This window comes from Centropristis striata, chromosome 17, assembly GCF_030273125.1.
Source record: "Centropristis striata isolate RG_2023a ecotype Rhode Island chromosome 17, C.striata_1.0, whole genome shotgun sequence".
Lineage (NCBI taxonomy): Eukaryota > Metazoa > Chordata > Actinopteri > Perciformes > Serranidae > Centropristis > Centropristis striata.
Genome location: NC_081533.1, coordinates 29,875,220 through 29,892,478, shown reverse-complemented (window position 1 = coordinate 29,892,478; position 17,259 = coordinate 29,875,220). Strand labels below are relative to the sequence as shown.

General features: G+C 37.7%; 1 protein-coding gene across 1 annotated transcript in view; it reads left to right on the top strand.

The window, feature by feature from the left end:
- The first annotated feature begins 863 nt into the window (after window positions 1–863).
- sorcs2 (sortilin-related VPS10 domain containing receptor 2) overlaps window positions 864–17,259 on the top strand; it is a 291,103-nt gene continuing 274,707 nt past the window's right edge. Inside the window, exon 1 of the mRNA XM_059355551.1 lies at window positions 864–1,609. Coding sequence (XP_059211534.1) covers window positions 1,268–1,609 — 342 coding nt within the window. The 5' untranslated portion in view covers window positions 864–1,267. The remainder of the gene's footprint in view (window positions 1,610–17,259) is intronic.

Genomic DNA, 17,259 nt, shown 5'->3' with positions numbered 1-17,259 from the left:
AACCATGAAATAATTGCCAGAAAATTCAATTTTATTTAAAACCGAGTGCTTATTAACTTGCTGACGAATTTTAAAAAATAAATGAATTGCATATATGAATTCTAATTTGTATCATATTTGATACATCAGGTCTTTTTGTGCAATTTGTTGCTCACAGTTTGTTTTTCTTGAACTAACAAAAACATCAAACAACAACATTTTTAACTTTTCCTTTTTCCTCAAACATGCAAAATACATATTTTTTTCATATAACACAACATCATACATCTGCTGATATGAAGTTTTTTAATGCAGCAATGACTGATCCACTCGTGGAACCTGCATATCATTTTTGCTACATCTGGTATTTTTGTGCAATTTGTTGCTCAGTTTGTTTATCTTCAACACATGTATACATCAGGTTTTTGATGATGTAGAGGTCTCAAAAATTACTGTATCTAATATGATACACTTGGCTTTATAGGGTTAAAACTGTTCAACCACAAAACATCATTTTATTTAGTAGAAGCTACATGTTAGACTAAGGATAAGGTAACAGACACCCAGTTTGCTTTTTTTGAGTGTACTAAACATGTTTTAAGTCAAAGTCAAGTCAAAGTTTATTTATAGAGCACATTTAAAAACAACCTCAGTTGACCAAAGTGCTGTACAGTTATTAAAATAGAATAAATCATACACAAATGGGTATAAATAAAAACAATGAAAACAATAAAATACTAAAAACAATAAAATAAAATAGAATAACATAGTAATAAAAACTCAATCCAAAACAGTGTTAGAGATAAAAAGACAAATAAAAGGGTAAAAAAGTAAAAAAAAAAAGAAAGCCAAGGATTCTTGCCTAGCTGGGACTGAAAGCCAAGGAGAATAAATAGGTTTTTAATAATGTTTTAAAGTTGTAATGTTATAATGTTTTAATCAACAACCGATTTGAAAGAGGTTACGTCATGTGTAGTTTATAAAGTGTCATGTGGTGTCACTGAACAAAGATGGGCTGAGTGTCCGCTGCTGCAGCTGGAGAACAGCAGGTGGCACCGCTGCGCCGTCCCGTGGCTGCTGCGCGCTACAGCAGCGCGTCCACGTTGTTCCACTGTCTGCTCCAGCCCCCACCCCCCCCCTCCCCATCCCCATCTCCGCACGCGCACACACACTCTCCTCTTTCTCTCCCTCTCTCTCTCGGCTTACAGTATACACCTATCTATCTTCCACAAGCATCAACAGTCTCCCCATCAGTCTCCGCGATATTTAGCGCTACTACAGCGCAAACATGGCATCCCTGCGCCCCGAAGAACCACTCTCCGCCGTTGTGAACATCTGCGTTTTTCTGACGATTGCCTCGGCCTGGATGGCACTGCCGGGACCTGTGCGCTGTGACAGCGGGGTTTTAAACCGGCGCGGCGGGGAGGATGGTACGTTTGACATGGGCGGCGGAGACGGAGGCTCCCCGCCGGGCTCACCGACGGAAGCCGTCGGCGCAGAGAGCTCGCCCCGCTTCAGGAGAGCACTGTCCCGGGAAAACCAAATGTCCCTGCTCAGCAGCTCGTTCGTACTCAAAGGGGATGCGACCCACAACCAGGCAATGGTCCACTGGACAGGAGAGAACAGCAGCGTGAGTAGTACCCCCCGATCGTCCCGTCCGGTCACGATCCGCTGGCTCATGCACCAGCCCCATCACACCCCTCTTTGTCACCTTCTCCCATCCATAGCGCTCACCACCAGAAACAAGTTATTGTTCCCGCAGGAGGCTGCCGCTGCAGACGCACACTGCGCGGCTGTCATAGAGAAGGATCCACGGTGTGGTTTTTACGCACCCAGGTGGTCCAGCTGCACGCGACTTGAATGTTGTCAGGCACCGGGCTTTTGTTGAAAGATCAGGACTTTTAAAAGCATTTTCATGTCGTCACATAGCAGTCTGCACCTCCAGCAGACATGAAGACTTCCATTACATCATATAATGGCCCAGGGTCACGAGCATCTTGTCATTGTTGTCTGTTTACTGTGCGGGGGAATCAGAGAGTACCGAGTGAAACGTATAGCGTATGATACATGACTGACAATACTATTTATTAGATTATTTATAGTATATTTTGGCATATTATATCCAATCATTTTTTTGGTCATATTCAATTAGTGTACCTGGGAAAGTGGCCCACTTTTAGAAGCACAATAATAAGCAGCCTGTGTGTGATGACATTCAGAACTCCAAGGACGCGCAGATCCAGTGTGGAGACAAGGAGCGCACACTGAGCAGACAGCTCGGTGCTTGGTTTAGTCACACGAAGCCATGACTGAAATATTGATGGAGCTTTTCGTCCATGAATTTTGCAATGCCTTGTTCATTTGTGGTTTTGAAACGCGACTTGGCTCAGATAAAAATGGATTAAGTAGCCTACTTTTCATGCCTTTACAATTTAGTATCTGCCTAAGCACTTATGCTAATAACTTTTAGTGGCACCAAGGTAGATTTTAGAAAGATTTTTTGTACTGATATAAAAATAAAAATAAGTCCCACTGGGCTTGAACAGCTGTCATCAGAGACAGAAATAATCTGATACATCCACTAGCAATTATGAACATTTCTGACACACTGAATGAACCTAACAGAACATGTTGAGGATATTCAAACAATTACTTTGAAAATGATACATCATAAAGTAGGATATGGTGTGTGTATTGAATATTATAGTGATTTTTCCATAGGGACAGGTCAAGTGAGAACAGCTACACTATGTTAACAAGAGCAGTCTTTGTGATGGATATTGACAGACACTGGGAGGGGGGGGGGGGGTGGGGGGGGTTCAGTGGTGGTGTCTACTGGGGACATCGCTTGAAATCAGGCAGAATCACATAGCAGTGTTTTAGTGTTTTACAGGCAGTGGCTGCAGGGAAAAAGTGTCTCTTAATTAAAAGGAAATAACACGAGGGGAAACCAGCAGACCTATTCTGCTTCAATTTGCATTTTATAATGTGAGTGGTGACATTTGAAGGCAGCATTCTATTTATTGACAAAATATTTAATGTAAAGGTGCTGTTGGCGCTTTACAAACTCCAAATGGCAGCAAGCCAACTTTAAAAAAATGCATTTTTTGAAGCCAGATATCTTGTTAAGTTGCACTGAACTGAAATCAGAGTTCTTCTCTCTTTTTGTATTTGAAAATCTAAACTTCAGTGAAACTACAGGTACCGTGTGTGTGTGTGTGTGTGTGTGTGGTTTGTGGAAAACCGCATCAGTAGCCCTTTATATGAAGACCATGTTAAGTGCATTATGGGGGAATTCATAGTGAATTATAATGCATTTATAATATCTATATGACTATCCTCATAAACAGCCATAATGCTTTCTGATGTACTCTATAAATGTCATAAAACATTATAGATGTGACATATAATGCATTTATGAGTTCAGGTGCCTTATGGATTTAACCCTTTGATGCACAACATGGGTCTAAAGTGACCCAGTGACAGAGGTTTTATGTTCTATATCTTTGCAATTAATTATTTTCATCATTCAGTATTCCAGGTTTTCCTCAATTAGTTTGTTTTTGATCATCATACATCCTAATTTTACGTTTTCCTTTATTCATATTTTATTAAAATCCCTTTTTGTGTCACTACTGTTCTAATGCACAACATGGGTCAAAAATGGCACATGTCCATTTTCTAGCTAAGTACGTCGCTAAGCTAACTACTTAGTTAACTTCTTTGCTAAGTAATCAGCTAAGTAGCTTGTTAAGCTAACTACTAAGCTAACTTCTTGGCTAAGTAGTTAGCTTAGCAGGCTACTTAGCCAAGTAGTTAGCCATGTAATAATAGAGAACCTTTTTTTTCTTCATAAAGTATGAGAGGAAAAATGTAAATAATGATCTGTTGTTATCAAAAACAAGATATGTAAAGAATACTTGAAATATTCAATCATAAAATAAGTTGATATCAAAAGATAGAGCACAGAATCACACAGTAAACATTAAATAACACGGGGAATGAATGAGGGTCATTTTGGACCCATGTTGTGCATCAAAGGGTTAATAGTTATAAACTAAAGATGGACTGATGGGCCCACAAGATCTCCAACCTAAACGACAGAATAGGCCGTTTGTCACCCGGCAACACCCATAATGACACATATGAGCGTTTCACAGCTCACGGTATGGAGCAGAGCGTTTAAAAAAGATAGCGCACACGTCATTATACATACTTGTAAGGTTTGCGGTTGTAAAAAAAGCTGCAGTTTCATGGAATTTATGTAACAAAACCACTGACCTAGGTTTATAGGAATAAATAAATGCACGTAAATGCTGGAAGTGACATTGTTGATGTAGTCTGGCGGCTTAGGACCAGATTTGGGAAGAAAGGGGACACGTCGGACAAAAGCACCACATTTTTTCCACATGCTCTCTATCACTATAGGTTTCAATTTTTGGTAGGAGCCAATTCATCAAGATTGCAGATCGGAGATGGCAGCCATATAAAATCTATGAGAACCAGTATATCTTCTAAGCCACTAAGAAGGTCAATCTTAGTGTCAAAATCTACATTTTCTGGGTCAAAGAATAATTTAAAGCTACTGAGAATATCACTAGATGATCAAATAGATATGTTCATTTTGGCCATGTATTTACATAATTATTAGATTCCAAACATTTTCAGCTCAGGATTCTCTGCTGCAGCACTTGAAGCGAGTTGCCTACCAGTCTGGGTGAAAATGAACATTTCTATTTGATCAAATAATCATCTAGTGATATTCTCAACAGCGTTTAATGATTCCTGAATCTTGTCAAGTGCATGGGCACACCATGTTAGCCTGTAATTTGAATCAGGACAAAGATCTGTAAGAATCTTAGAGTAACATAGGCTGTGCTGTAATGACAGATAAGCAATGGCTAAAGATAACTTATGACACTGCATGGACTAGTATAGGCCCCATCAGTCCACCTCTAGTTTGTAACCAGCCTCCCAGCTGGTTAATGGAAGTGATATTATTACAATTTTTAGTGCCCACCAAGTGGTAGCCTCCCAAAAGTTAATGAAAAATGGAGAATACTAACACTTTTTTCAGTAATTTGTTTGCTGGGCGATATATCGATATAAAAGATATATCAATATGTTTTTAAAATGTGATATGGAATTAGACCATATTGCATATATCGATATAGTTCAATTTTTTTTCTTTCTTTATATATAAATGCTGCCCTTACTAGGGTTTGTCATATTTAGTTATTTTGTTTTGTTCGTTATTCTTTTCTCATATAAATATATTTATTTCAGAAAAAGATTGGTTTATTTTATGTCATAGGCTATTTTTATTTGAGACATTTTTTATTCAAATGTGCACCTTATGGAGCTTTGATTTGAAAAAAAAGGTACACCTGTTGTTATACAGTATTTATGTTGATTTAGATAAAAAGTTCCAATAAAACTGTCAGGTCATATTTGGCTTTGACTTTGTCTGAACATTTGCTCTCACTTTGCGATAAAAAAAGATCAGGATATATATAGTATATCGATATTCAGTCTAAATATATCGGGATATGACTTTTGGTCCATAACGCCCAGCCCTAGTTGATCATCGCAAAGCGGTGGTAGCTCTGAATGACTGCAGATCATATACAATATTATTTTCAATATTATTGCCATGAATAGATTTTTTTGCTTTCAATACAGAGTTTCTGTTCGACCCTGTTAGCTAGAAGTATTGTTTAATGATTGTTAAATGTTTTGATGTTTTTTCTGAACCATCTTTGGGGTGACCAAAATGACTGAATGCTTTAGTAAAATGTAAAACAACATTGATCTGAGCAGTGAGATGCATTCAACACAGCTGACCATAGCATACTGCTTGACAAACTAGAAAACAGAGTCAGAATTTCTGGTACTGTGCTGAATTGGTTGGAATTGTATTTACAAGATTGGGACTATTTGTTTCAATTGAAAATAATGAAAGATTACATATGGAGTTCCTCAAGGGTGCAATCTTGGGCCTCTTCAGTTCAAAATATAGATGCTCCCTTTGCTCAGATTATGGAAAATTGTCAATAACATGTCATATGATACTGATGCAGATGACACACAACTCTATAACAGTGTCACCTCATCACAACAGTCCCTTACATCCGCTATATTAATGCAGTGAACAAATCCATAACGCTAAATTCTACAACTTATAAAATTATAAAATCAGCCTACTACCACCTTAAGTCGTCCACAGTTCAGAGTACCTGTATCTAACTTGTGTTGTCTCTCTTTAATTTGCACATTTTTTTTTATTATTATTTTTTTGGCATTTTACTGCTTTTTATTGGATAGTGACAGATAGAAAGGGGGTGACAGAGGGGAAGACATGCAGCAAAGGCCGGATTCGAACCCAGGTCCACTGCAGCAAGGACACGGCCTTAATGGTACGCGCTCTACCAGTGTGAGCCACCGGGACGCCCTTAATTTGCACATTTTTAATTTTGCGTTTTTAAGACGAGCCTTGCACTCCAAGCCAATCATGCTGCCATGCTTTAACTAAAAGTTAATTTTTGATTTAATTTTGATCAGACATGATGTGCTCTAACAGACTCAAAGTCTCTACATTTGATTCAAGACTGTTGTCATTCTTGAATAGTCTTCTAGTACTCTGGCATTTAAGAATGGCCATTCATGCAATTAATCAAAAATGGCATCCTCTCCATGACTCTGGCCTTTCTTCTGATAAACTGCCCTGTCTTCATTGCCGTTCTTCACTGCATTCCTTTCTTTTTTTTCTTGGCAAGGCGATGAGTCTGCAGAGATTCTAGCACTCATACTCTGTAAGCCATAGGAAGTTTGACTTATCCTCAATTAACTCAGTGTGGATGTACTGAAAGGTCAATGAGGCTGAGTTCATCCCAGCCTAATAAACACAGACATATGGTGCCATTCCATTTCCCTAAGGCTGACATTTATGAGTTTTGCACAGATTGATGGTTGGGAAAATGAATCTCTGCCTTCTCTCTTGTCTTTGAGGTTCTAAATGTAAGTTACTGATGACAGCACAGATGACTTCTGTTGTCACAGCTGTCTTGATGATGGCTCATCAGGGAAGTGATAGAGACCAATTGACTATATCATTTTTTCTGAAAAGAAACATTTCACAGTTTTGTTTGTTTTTGTTTTCCTTATATAGATTCAGGCCAATCACAAGCTCATTACATCAACATTGTTATGTTTGTGTTCTGGCTGACTTCCATCTCTTACCAGGCTGCAAAGTGTTTTGACAAGAGGATGAATTGTTCATCTTGTTTTATGGTAAAAGTGCTGTTATTGAAAACAGCTCTGTCCATCTAGCAACAACGGTGACAGTCACTTTATTTTGGCAAGCCTTGATTGGTCAATTGATGGCTAAGAGTATGAAAGAGCTTTCCCTCAGGCATTCCCCAGAGGGCTTGTTGAAGAGCAGACGTAGCTGGTGAAGTGTGTGTGTGTGTCTATGCCAAGGAAACCTAAAAGTAAATGGAAGTGGAATATCTATCTATCTATCTATCTATCTATCTATCTATCTATCTATCTATCCATCTATCCATATCTATATCTATAAATAAATAAATAAATATGTGTGTGTATGTATATATATATATATCGTTCTAGATAATCAGTATTATGATAATCCAGTATTGGGGAAATCAAATGTTACAGCCACAGCTCCTTGATCATTTTCATGAACCCGAGAATACGCAATCAGACGATGATTTCTAAGAAAATGACGAGAAGAGAGGAAGAAGACATTTTTCTGTAATGCTCATTATTCAGTGTAAGTTTTGTCTATAATTGTACATGTGCATGTACGGTACATCTTCATGAAGTAAATATCAAAGAGACAAAAAGGCAGCAGGGTTTATATCATCAAGTTTCAGGCTGATGGAATTCCCTTTTCTATTTAAGATGAGTAAATTCTCAATGTTAAAATTGGAGAACAAATTTTAACCACTTAAACAAATTCTCCAGTAGGGGTGTAATACACATGAATTTGCCCCTGTACAGGACCTTCTCTTCTGCATATGGTATGTCCTGTGAACCAATCCTTTACTGTAAAAATTGTCTATTTCATTTAATTTATCCTTTATTTATTTTCTCGAGGAATCATGGAGGGCAGCCCCTCATTTGCAATGATGTCGAGAGTACAGAGAAAACACAAAACAGAGTAGAGAGAAAACACAAAACAGAGTAGAGAGAAAACACAAAACAGAGTAGAGAGAAAACAGAGTACAGAGAAAACACAAAACAGAGTACAGAGAAAACACAAAACAGTACAGAGAAAACACAAAACAGAGTACAGAGAAAACACAAAACAGAGTACAGAGAAAAACACAAAACAGAGTACAGAGAAAACACAAAACAGAGTACAGAGAAAACACAAAACAGAATACAGAGAAAACACAAAACAGAATACAGAGAAAACACAAAACAGAGTACAGAGAAAACACAAAACAGAGTACAGAGAAAACACAAAACAGAGTACAGAGAAAACAGAATACAGAGAAAACACAAAACAGAGTACAGAGAAAACACAAAACAGAGTACAGAGAAAACACAAAACAGCACAGACAAAACACATGCAAAAACATTAAAAACAGTTACAGTGAAAGGCAGAGTTATTGGTTATCATAGTTTTAAACTGGCCCATAGTTATAATTGTGTTGAGTTTGAGTGTATGTTGTAAGATGTTCCATGTAGATACATCACAAAAACTGAAAGCAGTTTTTCCAAATTCAGTATTTGTCTGGGGAACATTGAGCATTAAGCATTAATCACTAGAGCGTGTTGGATAATTACTATGTGACCAGTTTAATAAAGTGCTGAGGTATGGTGGCATGTCACCTATCAAGACTTTATGAATGAAAAGAAACCAGTGCATGTCTCGTTTGATAGATAAAGGTGCCCATCCCACCTTGTTGTATAGGATGCAATGATGGGTGGAGTAACTGTCACCAGTGATGAATCTGATTGCAGAGTGATAAACAGAGTTTAATTAACTGTTAATTAACATTAACAGCTATTAATGTTAATTACTCACACACAAATAGAAATTCTGAGCGGAGTGGATTTTCACCAAAAAGTCAGGTCAGTGCACCAGTTGCTGTCTATCTGCTGAAGCATGTTAGTCAGCTTAACTCTGTTAGTGGCAGCATGACTGTAATTTGTGTTATTTATTTATTTAGTTTGACATAATACCTGTATTACAGTAAGCAGTATGGCCAATGCGCCATCATTGAATGTTTACATTGTACCCTTAACCCATTGAAGCCTGGAAAGCGGATACGTCGTTTTGTAGTATTTGTATAAGCTCTCAAATACTTTTTGAATTTAATTTCTATCTGCTACAGAGGCTGAAAAATCTATTATTTAGTAGAAGCGTTGACACTTCTGTTGAATTTCCAGAAAAACTTCAGGTTTTAGGGGCTTATTTTAAAATCGCCCAGAGGTTTTACAGGCAGTTTTAGGCCTCAATGGGTTAAACAGAGGTACACAGCAAAAAAGCGGGGGTCTAAAAACAAGAAGAAAAAAAACTAAATTTGAGGAAAATGATCTTGCTGCATGGACAGATAATTTCACTTGACAAGATTTCTTGAATTAAGATTGTTAATTAAATCTAGAAATAAGCATGTGGAACACTTGGAAGTGTTGGATACTGTATCTTGTTTTAATAGTTAACTTCTTATTATAAGTTGTTGTTTTTTATCTTGGTAAGAACCAAATACTTTTCATTGCACTGGAGCCGATCCCAGCTGACATTGGGATGAGAGGCGGGTTCACCCTGGACAGGTCTCCAGACTATCTGAGGGCCGACACACAGAGGCAGACAATCACACTCTCATTCACTCCTACGGGCAATTTAGAGTCACCAATTAAACCTAAGCTGCATGTTGTTGGACTGTGGGAGGAAGAGAGAGGACCTGGAGAGAACCCACGCTGACACGGGGAGAACATGCAGACTCCACACAGAAGAGCCACAAGCTGGATTCACTGATACACTGAATTTGGATTTGATTTGCAAAAGTGGTAGCAAAATCAGAAGCGTGTGGCTGCTTTCCAGTCTCTAAGATGAAAGAGGGGTCATGGTTGTGAACTGGTTAGTGTGGGCTTAGGTGTGTATAATCAAGAGGCCAGTCCGGGATAAGGTGCACCAGACTTTTTGCTCTTGCTGTATTATGAGGTGTTAAATGAATGTTTGAAGAATGCATGGAAATGTCAGACTCGGTGCCCTTTCCAGATGATGAAAGGTTCTGGTTGGAGGGCCTGATTCAAAATGATGATGAATGATGAAGAATGCCAATGGGACCATTGATTCTGAGACTTTGTCTAAGAATGGATATAGCAGAATGACAGTGGGACTGGAGTCAGAAGAATGGTGGAAAGTATTGTCCTATGTCTATTTATACTTGTTAGAGCCATTTTTTGTACATTGTAGAGAAGCTGATAAATAATTCAGATTTGTATTTCATAAGTTTATAGTTCTTTATTGAGGTTGTAGGAATGCCTATTGGTTCGTAGGAATTGCACTCTTCTTATTGGCTGAGATGTGTGTAACGTCATAATTGCTTACTTTGTTTTAATTAGGATTATGGAGACGAGGAGAGCACACTAGTTTTTGACCGTGCTCATAATTAGTATTATTTTGGATTGCTGCAGTTTATTGTTTGTAATGCTCAAACGAAAGGTTTTCAATAAACCATAAGAAAGAAACTGTGGGATTTTTTCGGCTTAAAACACGCGTCAACTACATCCTCACGCTCCATAATTGAAGTGTGCGTTTCAAGTAAAACTAGACGGAGCCACACTAACAATACTGTTTCAGGCCCTGGCAGCTTCTCCCACCCAAGCCCTCAGCAGATGATCAGGGTTCAGGTTTTGGGTTTTGGGCTCACCTTGGGATTGTACCATAGACTGCACCATTTTCTGCTTGTATTGTCTCATTTGTCTACAAGCACATAGAGTTTGTGAGTCCCAGAAGACATCCTGGGAAGGTACATGTTACTATATATTATATTATATAATGTTATTGTATTCTGAATGAAGAGAGGACTCTTTGTGCCTTTCTCTACTTGCTCTTTGAGTTGTTGATTAGCCCCAGGGAACTCTGGGCTGTGTTTATCTTCCCTCAATTCAATGATGAAAAACAGCGCCACTGTGTGTGTGTGTGTGTCTTCAATTTGTGCATTTGTATCAGTACACAACATTTAATAAGGTTTCTCTATTTTGCATGTGTTCAAACTTTTTTTTATTATTTTTTGCAAGTCCGTATGCTTGTATTTATGTATTGCTGAACGTGCCACAGTAGCCCAAGTGATAAATGAGCAGCACCCTCTGATGCCATAGGGGGGTTGTGAGTCACTTCCTGGTATAAAAGCCTCCTGCATGGACATAAGTGAAAGTAGTAGAAGAAAACTGTCCAGACAGAAATGTTCAAGGAAACAGCATAAAAGTAGTTGATATAAGATGGTCAAAAGAGAGCAGCCTTATACTTTATTATACAGCTTATCAGGAGCAAAGATGATGTGTTTTATACTGGAATAATATGGTGAGATCACCCTATCAATCTTTATATTCATATTAAATAGCAAGATTAAAGTACAAAATACACAGGCTGTGCCCATAAGGGAGCAAAAATGAAAAACTACTTCTCTGGCAATTTTGTTGATACTTGATTGTAGCGTTATCTTGACATGTTGTGATGATGCTGTGGTGTTTTTGCAAAAGTCAGCATGCTAACATGCTCACTATAGCCATGCTTCCAATAAGTGAAATTTGAAGCAAGATTTTGAATGTTGCATTAAGGAAAAATGCAAATTAGGGATATTTCCATCAACTGGTTCAGAGAAAATAAACAAAGCTGCATGAACGTACTTTGGTCAGAAGATGGCAGTGTAATGTATTACTGTAGGCTAATTCATCAGTAAACAGTAGAAGAAATAGACTGCGCAAAACAGAAAAAATAAAAAATAATTTAAAAATTGGCCACCCATTTGAGAAATTATGTCTTTGGGAACAGGGGTATATTAGGGTATTTTATGCACCAATTTGTGCTTCTTCTGCTTCAATTTATGGTGGAAATATGTTTATTTATGTCAAGAAAAATACAGGTGAAAATGCCAGTTGAGATTTGAAGATATACAAATATAATGCCATACAGCCTAATACAGTAAAGCTAGCTGTGATTGTGACTTTCATCATACTTGCTGATGGAAAATGTATACCGTGGAAACATGTAAAATGATGTAACAACTTGAAATCAAGCTATATCAATTTCAGGCCTTAAAAACCAGTCTCCGATCACGCCTTCCCATATGGAATATGGAACATATACTCCGAATATGGATACGGATGCAGATAATTGAGTTGGTTGAACAGATAGAGGAAATTGTTTATTCACTCATCCCTAGTGTAAATATACTCTATCTGTCATCACCATTCTTCTCTGCCTCTGTTTTTATTCATAGCATTGGGTTGAAGGTTCTTTTATTTTTTTATTGAGCATTCTATCTATAGACAATATTAGATGTTAACACCTTTACCCTCATCTTCCTCCCCTTCAGGATAACATGACAACATCACCTTCAGTTTGCAAGCCATCGGTTTAAATGATTGTCTGCTAGTTGCAAAAATTTAATTAGAACATGACAAGAGTTAGATTTAAATCAAGTCTTTAGAAGGAACCATAATGTGTTATGATAAAGTCCTTTATTTGCATGGTAAATCATGGGTCGTTTAGGTGTGTACACACATATAAGCCATAACAAAATAGAGCCGAGCTCTCTCACTTTCCACTTACTTCACTGGCACACACACACACACACACTAACACACACACACATTCTTGTACTTCTATCTTTGTGAGGACCCTCATTGGAACAGTGAATTCCCTAACAAGGTTATTATAGTTTTGGATTTTTCATTAGTTTTAGTTTTAATTTTGGTGTGAGTTTTTGTTTTCAAATTCAGTTAGTTTTAATTAGTGTTTAGAGTGAGTTTGCTAGTTTTTGTTTAGTATTTATTTTTTTGAAATGCTTTCGTTTGTATTAGTTTTAGTTTGTTGTAATGGGGTATTTGTTGGGTGGGAGATTAAAAGCGGTCACAGTAAATTTTGCCTTTATTTCCTTTGTCTGATCCATCTTCATTATGTATGAAAAAAGTTGAGAAAGACAAAAACGAAGGACATTTTCACTATAATTTTAGTTAGTTTGGTAACCACACAATACAGTTTCAGTTAATTATCATTATCATGTAACCTTTAACCCTTAAAACAAAGTCTGAAATCTCAAAAAAGCCTTTAAATAAGTGAGGACCGGCCGAAATGTCCTCACTTTGCAAAAATGTCCTCACTCTGTTGGTTAAAAACGTGTTCCGGTCCTCACAATGTAGGAAGCACAGGAACGCACACACACACACTATCTATCTGGGTCTCCAGGGTACTGACTTAATGTGAAAGGCATTTGTTCACGCTTCACATAGTGAGCAGACAGTTCATTTGGCCCCTGGTTGTTCTGCGTTGGAAAATTGTTTGCACATGTGAGGAGAGCCTTTCTCATCATTTATCTTGTCTGTCCTCGTTCATCCTGTTCAAAGAGACACTCCAAAAGCCAGGCTTTAAATCGCCATACTTGTTTGCCTGGTTCTGCCGTGTCTCCTTCTAATCTTAATCCAGCACTATCTCAGCATTACAAAGTGTCACTACAGCAGGATTTGTGTAACATCAGATGGTTCTTTGCTTCCTAACAGAGATGACTGATGCATGCCGTTCATTATGTCACGGTGAAGGCTTTGAAAGATATATATCGTTGTTATGTAACGTCAAGCCAATTTGGCTTTTAGTAAAAATACTCCATCAAAATAAATATCAAAACATTGTGTCAGTACAGTAAAGCAACAATGATATTTTACCAAAATATTTAAAATATGGCTAAATTAAAAACTTTGCTGTGGATTTGACCAATAAGTACACTGCAAAAAAGGAGTGTCTAAAAACAAGAATAAAAAACACTAAATTTAAGAAATCTTGTCAAGTAAAATTATCTGTCCATGCAATTATCTGTCTATGCAAGATAATTTCCCTCAGATTAAGATTATTAAATCTAGAAATAAGGATGCTGAACGCTTAAAATAAGAAATTAACTCTTAAAACAAGACAAATTATGTAACACTTTGAAATCTAATTTTTTTTTTATCCGGTAAGAAACAAATAATTTGCAGTGCACTCTGCTCGGGCCAGTTCATTGCTGCTTGCAGCTTTAATTTATCTTGTTTTAAGAGTTAATTTTAAGTGTACAACATGCTTTTTTCTAGATTTAATAATCTTAATTTAAGAAATCTTCTCAAGTGAAATTATCTGTCCATGCAGCAAGATCATTTCCCTCAGATTTAGTGTTTTTATCTTGTTTTTAGACACCCTTTTTTTGCAGTGTAGTGTGGAATATTTATCTGTGTTGTAGTTTTGTGTTGTTTTTTGCCTGTGGCTACATTATTATTGTATTAAGTGACATGCCACAACAGAATGTGAGTTTGCTCCACCGGTCTTAACATAGCACATTTACAAGACAGTGGAACTTTTCACTCCGATAGCCATTTTATTTTATGCTCAGGAGGATAGTACTGAGGCAGCTGAACTAATCTAACTTGCTTTACAAGTGTATGACACTGACTTTGTTGCTAAGTAAATTTTATTCATAATATGTAAATGGCCTGCTTGTATAGTTATTTTCGAGACATATTGCTTTTGCACTGCAGGTCATCATTCAACCATTCACACATATTCAGACACACATTCAGACACAGGTGCCTGAGGCAACCTTACAAAGGGCCACCTGCTCATCAGTAAATAACCATTCACACGGTTCTGTTCCTTCCCAAAGATACTTTTACTTTTTTTTTGGACTGCCATGGCCATGGATCTAAGCACTGACCTTCTGTTCCGTGGGCAACCACTCTACCATCTGAGCCACAGCAAGCCCATGGAGAAAAATTACAAAATAATGAGCATGCAAGGACTACTACTACAAAGACCAGCGCATGTGTGAAATCATTTAAAGAGCTCAGTATTTAATAGGGATGGGTACCTTTCACATTTGAACCGATACGGTACCGATACCCGGTACCTGGGTTTGTTTATGTGGTAATAAATGTTAATTTGTTTAATAATAAAATCAAATTTTTTCAATTCAACATATTTATTTCTCAAAATATAAACTTTTAAAAATATATAAAAACAATATAAAATCCAGGATGAGCAGCTTTATTGTTGAGTGAACGTGCATTTTGTAACATGAAGGTTGCAGTGTTATCAAAGAATGCAGAGGAGCTCTCAGGTGGCAAAGCATGGAGGAGAAAAAAAAAAAAAAAGGTTGCAAGTGCACGTGTGATTTGTTGATGATGTCGTAGCTATGCGGCGCAGCACCGGTCAGACAGTATTGTGGGCGTGGCATGGTTGGAATAAACAAAGTTGAGTCGGGCTGCTCTGTGCACATATCGAGGATGAGTCCGAGGGATTTAATTTCAGCGAGGCAGTTTGGAGTAAAGTGGCAGGTAATATTCCTGAGTTGAAGAGCGGAGTATTAGTGGAGGACCAGAGATGCAGCAGCTAGCTGCTAGCTGCTAATGACTGGTCTACAGAAGAATGGAGAGAGCAAACGGAGTAAGGAAGGTCCAATCTGGAGGCAGACGAAGGCCAAGCCCGGGTAGAGACATTGGAGAGATAGCAGCTGGCGGCTAGCAGGCCTAGAGCCGGGCTGTTCGTCTCTGCGCCGGGGTGGAAGAGGGCAGCAGCTAGTGGCTAGTGGCCGCGGTCAGCAGACAGGACCAGACGAGGAGGTAAATAAAAAAAATAAAAAATTGTGCGATTGTCAGCAGGCTTGTTAATCAAAGACGTTAAATGAAAACAGGTTGAAATCAATGATCAGTTTCCACCAGATCCATATGTTTTATCAATTTTGACTTTTGTTGGTGTGATACAGCTGAAGGGTGTTGTGAATGATTCTTATTGCTCTTTTTTGGACAATGATCAGTGGATATAGTCAACTTTTGTAGGCTAGTTGTTTCCCCAGACCTGTAATACAAATGAAAAATGAAAATATAAAAGCGTTTACTGGATTAAATCACTTGCTGTAACGTTACTGTCGGAGCCTAAATGCAGTTTTTTTGTTGTTAATAGAATAATTGAAGTTCATAAGAATTAAGAATAAGAATATTTACATTATGTACATGTTTTGATATTTAAAATATATATGGATGGATATATTTTTGTTTGTGAAGACTGTACCTTTAATGTGTCACTCTCACGATCTCTCCAGTACTTTCTCATTTCGCGTATAGGACACGATTTGTATTTAATTTTGTGATATTTAATATTTTGTATTTTTCCTGCAATTTTTTGAGTAAACATTTCAAGTTTACCGGCTGGTCTCTGTGGATTATATGGATGTGGACATGGTGAAGAGTGGTACGAGTGTCAAACTGAAGAAACTGAATTACAATGTGGCTAACTTATCTCAGTTTCGCTACATTGGCTGGGAAGGCCAACGTTACGCACCTTTATGTGTGTTCTCAGATTTTTTTTTCGACGTCTTTGCAGTAGAGAGTGAATTCACTCTTAGCTTGCATCACCAGTAAAATCCTAGTTTTGTCAGTGGAGCTGTAGTCAGTGTCATGTGTGTGCTGTGGCCACGGTCAGGCTTCCTTGTTGCTGTGTGGGCACTGATCAAAACCCACCCTGTTACACATCCACAAGGACAAATATAAAATAACTTTACACAAAGTTCAGTGTGTGGTTGAATCTGTCTGATGGATGTTATTACCTCGGCACGCCTTCACAACGATCAGGATGGAAGACGAAGGGGGCGGGGTCAATTACATTAGAAAATAAATGGTATAATAATAATAATAAAGAAAAAACATTCCTTTCCATTTCTGGCACAATTTCTAGTTTGGCTGAAAAAAAGTTTATTTAACCCTTAATAGGGCACTCATTGAAATACTTGCAAATTCCAAATTTCAACCCTAGAGAATATTGGAGTATATTACATACTGCCAGAATGTGTAAAAAAAACATACGGTCCCGGGGGAGGGGGGTAATATTTTGAGAAAAATTTTTTACGAGATTAAGGAAGGATTAAGGAAAAAATGTGCAGATTTATGAGATTGAAAGTGGTGACTCTGTGAGAAAAAAGTAGTTTTTTTCCTCACTTTTGTCTCGTAAATCTTGCGACTTTTTTCTAGCAGATTTGCCACTTTAAAGTGCCAAATCTACAA